The 9,726-nt window shown below is 34.9% G+C and overlaps 1 protein-coding gene across 3 annotated transcripts in view; it reads right to left on the reverse strand.

Annotated features, from left to right (window-relative positions):
• epb41l4a (erythrocyte membrane protein band 4.1 like 4A) overlaps positions 1 to 9,726 on the reverse strand; it is a 52,222-nt gene that overhangs the window by 29,935 nt on the left and 12,561 nt on the right. For 2 of the 3 annotated variants that reach the window (XM_016440602.1, XM_016440601.1), the window contains exons 2-3: positions 5,846 to 5,950; positions 996 to 1,047 (exon numbers count right to left, since the gene is read on the reverse strand). In XM_016440602.1, coding sequence (XP_016296088.1) covers positions 996 to 1,047; positions 5,846 to 5,950 — 157 coding nt within the window. The remainder of the gene's footprint in view (positions 1 to 995; positions 1,048 to 5,845; positions 5,951 to 9,726) is intronic. The other variant, XM_016440603.1, reaches the window with a different exon arrangement.

A 9,726-nucleotide genomic window follows, 5' to 3' on the forward strand; every position in this document is an offset into this window, starting at 1 on the left:
ATATATAAATACTATATATAAAGTGAATAAAAATTACAAATAGATAAATAAATACGTAAAAGAAAAATGATAAAATAAATAAAATGTCATTATAAAATAAATAAATGAATACACAAAATAAAATTATAAAATAAATAATTAAAAGGACATTCTAAAAAAAAAAAAAATGTATAAAATTAAAGTGAAAGTGAAAAAAAAAAAATATATATATAAAAATGAAATTGGCTGTACTGCTCAGTAACTTCTAAAAGTCTTTAAAAAAACAACCTAAAAAAAGGACTGTGATAAGATTGTGGATCGTAATCCTGCCTAAAAAAATTGTGATATGATATTTTTGCCGTATTGCAGTAGTATGTTATTCTGCTTTGGAAAGGAAAGTTGCATGTTCACAATTATTTCCAAACAGTTTGCTCATTATACTAGCACACTGCCAGTGTTACACAGATTACATGCACTAATAATTAATTATCAAAGCAAAAACAAGAATTATAGGTCATTTTTAGCAGTTGCACAAAATAATTACACATAGCATTATGCTCTACGTCTAAGAAAATCTAATATTTTGGATACATTTAAAACAACAGGGTTAGCAATATAGCAAGGTTGTAGCGACTAATATATAATGCAATCATTTCCCAGAGGAGTGAATTAAACAAATGTGTTGTAAATTCTGCCCTACATTCACATCAGTAGATATGCAAATACTCAGCTTGCTGTGCAACTAAACACGCAAACATAATTGTATTCATTACTACTTATTTAGACGGGCTTAAGCGCATAATTACTTCCAAATTATCATCTGAAATGCAATGTGAGTTTTATCAGGAGGCCTTTAGAGAATCATTACGGCTCCGTCTCCTGCTGTGCCGATCCATATTTAATCTCCACTGAAGATGGAGGATCATCATTAGGTCAACGTTTCATCCCATGATGCATTAAAGACCGTCTCTGAAGATTTCTGAGGAGTGTTTAAACAGAAACCAGTGCATACTTACTTGTTATCAAATCTTTATGTTCAGCGAGTGTTTTAGAGGGATCGAGCCAGTACTGTAAACATAAGAGAGGAGATGAGATCAAAACATCAGAAACATCATAACTGAAGCATTGAGCTTTCATTTGTGAGTAGGACTGAAGCTTTACTTCAGTTTTGAGCTTCGAGCTGCTGAGATGTTCAGTCATGCAAGTGCTGGCATAATATGAGGCCTAATAAAAGCGGCCGCTCAAACAGACTCGTTACAAAGTCACTGTGACCTTCATCAATAAAACATGAAGCTGGAGCACGTCAGAGCATGTCATCTGGAGCTCATTCTGTCATTCTTCAGCCGGTCCGCTGATCCTCAAAAAACCATTCCTCAGACTTTAATCGAACACTGCATTTGTGCTGGTTTTGATGGACCTAAAAACAGACCAACTTAAAAGCTAATATGATTTTTTACAATTTCTGAAGAGTTTGCCCGTGCAAAACTCACCCTCGTGATGCCAGGATTAGGGCCGGATGATTTATGTGATGCGGAAATTAGGACGGAATCGGAATCCAGTCATAAAATGGAATTTAATGTATAACGCGGAATGTCACGGAATTTGCCAAATTTTGAACGAATAAATCAAAAGTAGGTCAGTACACTTAAATCAAATGGCCATATGGACTAGAGTTTGTGACTATTAAAATATGTATTTAAATATGAATCCTGCAGGTTCTGCGTGTCTCTGTGTGATTGAATAGTTTCGTTTCCTACACATACTGAAGCGCGCATGACACTCGCAATGTTTTCAGCGTCTGACGTCTCACTAAATGAGACAACGACTCCAGAACTGCTCTGAAAACTACCACTATATCATATATACACACAAACAAAATTCTCCACGGCAACCCGTCAAAATAAAAGTTCGGTTTAACTTGAAGAAATTGTGACAGAAATACATTACTATTGTACAGTAGAAGCCTAGTCAAAAAGTAATCATACGGTATGGCCTCAACTAGAATATAGGTCTTACTACTATTACTATTATTATTAAAACTTTGTTTTTAAGGAATGATCACACAAAGGTTCTTCCATGTTTTAATTTTAACAGTAACCCTCTGTTGTGCAGCACTTTGTTTGCCCCACCCCCTAAAATGAAAAGGTTTGTTTAATTTTCATTTGATTAAAATTAAAAGATAAATAAAATTAATGTTTTTTATGCCATAACACTGAAAAAACCTAAACAATTAATAGAAAAAAAGACAATTAAAATTTAAACCATTAAAATTAAATCCAGTCAAATTAAAACGGAAAACACAGAATTTGGTAAAACAAACAAACAAACAAAAAATAATAACACATACAATACAATAAAACAGAATTTGAGAAAAAATAAAACAGATTTCATAACGCCCTAAAAAATTAGATTCTTGTTAAACTTTTAATAAAATGATGTTAACTAATTTTATGATTTCACTTAATTAGACATGCTTTTCGATTAATAAAAATGTAATTTAATCATTAAAGTTCAGATAAATCAAAGAGGAAAAATGGAATCCTAAAAAATTAATACGGAAAAAACTGAATTTGGGGAAAAAATAAAACAGATTATAAAACAGCCCTACAAGATGTTCTGGGTTGTTACTAGGATGTTGCTAGGCAGTTTGTAGAGTGTTGTAGGTGGTTGCTATTTGTGTTGTCAAAAATATAGATTTTTCTATACTTATCCATACTGAAATATCTAAAATGATTTCAATACTCTTTTTTTTGCAGTATTGATACACAATACCACCGATACATCTATACACCGTAAGTATGCGCATGTTGCCCAACAAAATACACATTTAACAACACATATTTACCCCAAACTCACTTCATACCGTCAGTCGAGTGTTTGAAATAACTTCCTTTTGTGATCTGAGTGGCTTCTTATCATAGAATGAGGCCGAAAGCATAATTTTGTAGTATTCTACACTGTAAAACATACTATGTCGATTAGCATTGCATTATAAATCGACTTTATTCTTGTGAGTATACCCGAGATGGCTTGAAGAGCACAGATAAACCTTTATAAAGCTTTATGTTTGATCAGTTAAAGGGTTTCTATCTTTTGTTATTCAGCTACAGTGATGTTAGGGATTTCCTGGAACCTTCTTTTACTTCTGTGAGGAATAAGTGGCGTACAGTATGAATGAAACATACATTACATGTGTTTACAGTGCTCCATAATGGGAAAAAATAATACTTCTCTCGAAAGAAATTTGAATTAAACATATGCAATTAGTTCCCTTTCATGGGAACTTTGAACTGCGTCCTCTAGGGGTCGCTATGGGGAACGCCTCATCGTGACCCGTGTCTGAAGCATACATTGAAAAAACACCAACTCGTTGGCCGGCGACAGCCATGACGTCACTACCGGTGCGACTATAGTATAAATAGGCGCCGGGAGCACACATCATTCTCTTCTTCGTCTTCATTGACTGTTTTGTTTGAAGCGTGCATTTCTGTGGTAAGAGCGATCTCTATTCATCTCATTATGGCGAGCACTAGCAAAGAGTTTAAGGATGTGTGCATCCGTGTTGACGTTGTTTAACATCTGATGACACACACGATCTATGCGTTATCGTTTTTATTAGTGTAAAAATGTACCTCATTGTCATGTTCTAGCCTTGTTATATTTATCTTTCGATAAAAATATAAAATTTTATGCCCTTATGGTATCGAAAGTAGTATTGAATTTCGATATTTTTCAAGTTATCGTATCAAAATTAAAAATTCCAGTATTGTGACAACACTACGCTACAGGACAATGTTCAAACTGAATTTTAACACCAACTATGAGCAATAATTAAAGTGATGCTTCCATTAGCAAACACAACATCAACTATGAGGGCACTAACAGTGATTTGCTCAATCTGTGAGGCGCTTCAGCTAATTAACTCTATAACAAACACAGCCTGAAGATCTTCTTCATGTTTTCGACTCTTGTCAGGTGATATTTCAGTGAAGTCAGGAGGGAATGCTATCTTGTGTCACCTTGCAGACAAGATTTATATGCCAATTAATGAATGTGCAAATGAGCATGCATGAAATACTTTATATGGACAGAGAGAGACAAAGCAAACAAACAACTGTGCAAACAATAAGAACTGAGTGAAGGTGTGTGTGCAGACGGGAGGAGGATTAGTGCTGCGCGTTATTCAATTAGAATACGTTAATTGAGTCGACTCATCTAATAATCACATTAGAGCAGCTGCTGTTTCACTGAACAGAAGAGCTGAAAAACACAACAGACAGAGTCTTCATTGCCAAGACCAAGGGAGGATTTTATTACTTCAGTCATGGCAGATGATTTGAACAAACCTTTACTATTTTACTAAGTGATCAGACTTATAATTTTCACTTGGTGAAGAACAAAACAGGTGAAAAAATCCCACAAACTTGTATTGAGGAAAGGACCCGAGCTACAGACGTTGAAGTAATATACTGAATATTAACTATTACATATCAATGTTATAATTGAAATAAAGCAGAAGTAATATAAAACATTAACATAACTCAGGACTCCCTAACAACTGAACCTCAAGATGTTAACGACTCAGAACATCTTAGCAACTGCATAGCAATGACCAAGCAACCACTCAGAACTCCCTAGCAACTGAACTGCAAGATGTTAATGACTCAGAACACTTTAGCAACAACCTAGCAACCACCCAGAACACCCTAGAAACTAAATATCAAGATGTTAATAATGACAATAACAATGAACACCATAGTGACCGTATAGCAATGACCTAGCAACCACTCTGAACTCCCTAGCAACTGAACTGCAAGATGTAAATGCCCCAGAACACCTTAGCAACTGCATAGCAACGACTTAGCAACCACATAAAACTCCATAGCAACTGAACTGCAAGATGTTAATGACTCAGAACACCTTAGCAACCACATAGCAACAACCTACCAACCACTCTGGACTCCTTAACAACTGAATTGCAAGATGTTAAAGACTCAGAACACCTTAGCAACTGCCTAGCAACACCCTAGAATAATTGTGATGACCCTAGAATCAGCTTTGCATGAACAAGCAGCTTAAATTTTAAATGTATAATAGCATGTTAAAAATGTCTCCACCGAAGGAATTCTCTGTGCCTTACAATTAGATGATCCATCTATGAGTCAAGAGTACATGCAAACCACACCCACACAGCAGAAAAAACATGCTTCTGTGTAAATTACACCCGTTTTGAGGACGGGGTTTTTATCTTCTCTCTCTTTTTACCATAATAACCGTTCATAGAGTTGACAGATTTGTGTAAATGTAAGTTACTGCTTGCCTCTCGCCCAGTGCATGCTCAGCAATAAATCCACGCTCGTGGGACAGGGCCCGCAAGGCATTGTGGGAAACACCTCTGTCTTTGGTCGAGCTTATCAGGTAATGACTGTTGTGTTCTTTCACAATGCTGCACATTGACTTACCCAAGATTTGGCCCCTGGGTAAACCTAACCACCCTTTACCTCAGAAGTGACCCTTAGGACCTTATGACTAATTACTGTCTTAGCAAACTTCCTTAAAGGAATAGTTCACCCAAAAATGAACTTGCCCTCATGTCATTCCAAACCTTTTAATTTTTATCAAAAAAAAAAAGAAAAAAAAAGATGATCTCTTGAAGAATGTTGGTAACCAAAAAGTTTTGGTTCCCATTGGCTTCCATTATTTGGACACAAAGTACAATGGTAGTCAATGGGAACCAAAACATTCTTCAAAACGTGTTCAACAGAAAAAAGAAAGTTATACAGGTTTGGAATGACATGAGGGAGAGTAAATGATGGCAGAATCTTAATTTTTGAACTGACATGGGATAAAATCTTCAAGAACTCACCGTTTGATGACTGCAGTCACAATAGCGAAGCCCAAAATACTCAGTTTCAGCGAGGTTCACATGACTGAAAACATAGTCCAGCACTACAGAACCTTTGGTTGATTTCTGTGGAGAAAGGTGGAACATGCATTAGAAATCTCATCATGAACAAACTGTTTTAAGATTGCAAACAACATTTAAATGAATAGTTTACTCAAAAAATGAAAATTTGCTGAAAATCTACCTATACTCTGGCCATTTAAGATGTAAATGAGTTTGTTTCTTCATCAGATTTGGAGAAATGTAGCATTGCATCAGTGTCTCAGCAATGGATGCTCTGCAGTGAATGGGTGCCGTCAAAATGAGAGCTGATAAAAACATCACAATAATCCACAAGTAATCCACACCACTCCAGTCCATCAGTTAACATCTGGAGAAGACAAAAGCTGTGTGTTTGTGAGAAACAAATACATCATTAAGACGTTTTTTTTACTTCAAACCGGCTAAAATACAAGTCCTTAATCCATAATAACGCTTCCTCCAGTGAAAAAGTCGTCTGGTCTGAATCCGGAGAGAAATCTGCACAGATCAAACACTTGTTTCTTACAAACACGCAGCTTTTGTCTTCTCCAGATGTTAACTGATTGACTGCAGTGGTGTGGGTTACTTGTGGATTATTGTGATGTTTTTATCAGCTCTCATTCTGACGGCACCCATTCACTGCAGAGCATCTATTGCTGACACTGATGCAATGCTACATTTCTCCAAATCTGACGAAGAAACAAACTCATCCTAATCCCGAGGGTGAGCACATTCTCAGCAAATGTTCATTTTTGGGTGAACTATTGCTTTAAAGTTACAAGTTCACCTGTATTGCATCTGTCCTGACAGTGAGAGGAGGGTTTGTGGCTTTGTTCTGATTTAATACGGTGTTTGACAGGTTACTTTCAACCAGAAACCGCACCTATGATAAATGACCCATGCACACACCGGTTACAGCATGAAAACAAACCGCTAATGCCAATAAAGCCAAGAATGACTAAGTAAATAGAGGTAAAAAGAGTTCAGATAAAGGAAACTCAATGACTAATCCGTCTGACGATCTTTTCCTTGTTTTTGAATATTGCTCTTAATGTCCTACAGTTGTTTGATATTTCTGCCCAGACAGATAAAGGTGACCTTTATCTGACATAAGCGATTATCACTCACAAACACAGCTGTGATGTGAACTGACACCAAAGAAAACACGTGTACCGATGTGTTTCAGTCTGTCACACAACGAGAATGAGTTATAGACTTGACTTTTCTGAAAGAAGGCTCTTCTCATTTATTTGATACAGATAAATGTGAAATATTGTAAATAGCTGTTTTCTATGTTAATATGTTGTAAACAGTAATTTATTCCTGTGGTCAAAGCTGTATTTTCAGCATCATTACTCCAGTCTTCAGTGTCACATGATCTTCAGAAATCAGTCTAATATGCTGATTTGCTGCTCAAGAAACATTTCTGATTATTATCAATGTTGAAAACAATTGTGCTGATGAATATTTTTGCAGAAACTGTGATACATTTTATTTTTCAGGATTCACAGATGAATAGAAAGTTCACAAGAACAAAGTTTATTTAAAACAGAAATCTTTTGTCACATTATAAATGTCTTTACTGTCACTTTTGATGAAGTATGAATAAAAAAAAAAACTCAGTGACCTCAAGTTGTGAACAGTAGTGTATATTAAGATATTTATGCATTTGCTAGCAGCAAATCAGCATATTAGAATGATTTCTGAAGATCATGTGACACTGAAGACTGGAGTAATGATGCTGAAAATTCAGCTTTGATCACAGGAATAAATTACAGTTTAACAGATATTCACATAGAAAACAACTATTTTAAATTGTAAAAATATATCACATAATTACTGTTTTTACTATATTTTTAATCAAATAAATCCAGCCTTGGTGAGCAGAAGAGCCTTCTTTTTAAAAACATGAAAAAAAATTGACTTTTGAACAGTAGCATATGGTTTTAATAAACTAAACCGGTGTGGCCTGAGCATCTTCGTGCTAGTAAATTCATGCAACAAGTACGTTACCACCAATTAAATCTTTACTGTGGTCATAAATCTTCAGTGTTTATGTGACATCTCTGCTGATAGTTGTGCAACTGCAGCTCAGACGTATGACACACGGAAAGTGAGAGGAGCTTCTGCCCGCTGGGAGTGTGTGTGTGTGTTTGCTGTAAGAACACACACACATAAAACACACAAAGGGACGTATGTCATGATCGCTCCTGTTACACGCTGCAGGGTGAAACACAATGAACTTCACATCTGAAACATTATATCGCTACAGCAGCAAACCCACAGGACTGAGAAATCACACACAAGATCTCTTCACCTAGACAGCAATACAATTAAATGGAGAGCAAGTGGAGAGGCTTCTCATAAAAAGACCGCAGTAATCTCACACGTGTCTCAAAAATGTCTCAGATTTTCCAGATCCAAAAGTCTGAATATGAAAGATCTCAAACATTTCTCATCAAATTAGCTGAGCTGCTCCACATTCATTTAATAGCTCTAAACTCTTACTGTATGACAACCATTGACTCTTTTGGGTCTGTTTTTTTTATTGATATCATTAAAAACACTGAGAGAAACATCTGAGACAAAGTTGATACTTCAATGAAACGTGAATTGAATCAAAATTTGAGCAATCACATTCTCTTTTCAGAGATCTAAAGAGATAAAATCAATGTAACTGTTTGCAAAAATTGACCACACCGAAAAATTTTGAAATTTACTTTGAAATAATTGTCATTTAGAAATTGCTAGTAAATTGAAATGAATTAAATTGATTTAAACTGAAATTGTATTTTCTTGTAAAACGTGATGTAATGATCTAATCTTTTTTATTTACAACTACTGCATTTAATGTGGTATTAGGGCAAAAGTTAAAGCCATGCAATGCATTTTATATCCAAACACAAAGAGAAATCCACTGATAATAATCAGGAGAAGACAAATTTAATAAAATCTGAATTATATATAATAATAATAATAATAATAATATATATATATATAGGTATGCAAGTACACAATAATAATAATAATAATTATTATTATTATTATTATTTATTATGCTATGAAAGAATGTTGAGAAAACTGACAATTTCTAGAGAAAAATGTAAATTTAAATAAATAAACAAATAAATAAAATAAATAAGAGATGCATCAAAATGTATTTTTTAACAAAGCCAAAATTAAAGTTTTTATTTAGCGGAAATCTGAAAATAATGTTTATTTCATAATATATTAATGAATCACATTTATTTAATAATCAGCACCCAAAAATATTTAGATTGCACATAAGGCAGTTTTATATATAACCCTTTTTAATGATATAGCCTAATTATGTTTCTACTTCAATTTGTTGTTGAAATATACACTTTTAAACGGTGGTTGTAATAAAAACTTGTTTTCGCGGCAGATTTATTCAAACATACATTAAATAATGGAGATAACAGGTTAATGGAAGTAATTGAAAACTCAATAAGCCTGAAAAGAGCTAAATTTAAGCAATAAGATTCTCTCTGAACAGAACTACAGGAATAAACGTAACAGTTTGCAAAACTGCATGATATGTCAACTATGGCGAACTCAGGTTTATTAAGGACATTCTTCTATAAATAGTTGCTCACAGTGCTCACAGATGTTTAAGACGCTCAGGTTTCCACCCGATGGTGAAATATCTATCAAAGCTGAACACGCAGAGGGAACACAGGTACGGCCTTACCAGGGAAAAACCCCTCATTGTGTGTGACCTCTGTAATTCAAGTCCCAAAAGCCCAGCGGGAGGAGAGCTGAACACGGCACACCGCAAACACCAACCATCCTCCTAAAAC

This window comes from Sinocyclocheilus anshuiensis, unplaced genomic scaffold (genome assembly GCF_001515605.1).
Source record: "Sinocyclocheilus anshuiensis isolate Anshui unplaced genomic scaffold, SAMN03320099.WGS_v1.1 scaffold443, whole genome shotgun sequence".
Lineage (NCBI taxonomy): Eukaryota > Metazoa > Chordata > Actinopteri > Cypriniformes > Cyprinidae > Sinocyclocheilus > Sinocyclocheilus anshuiensis.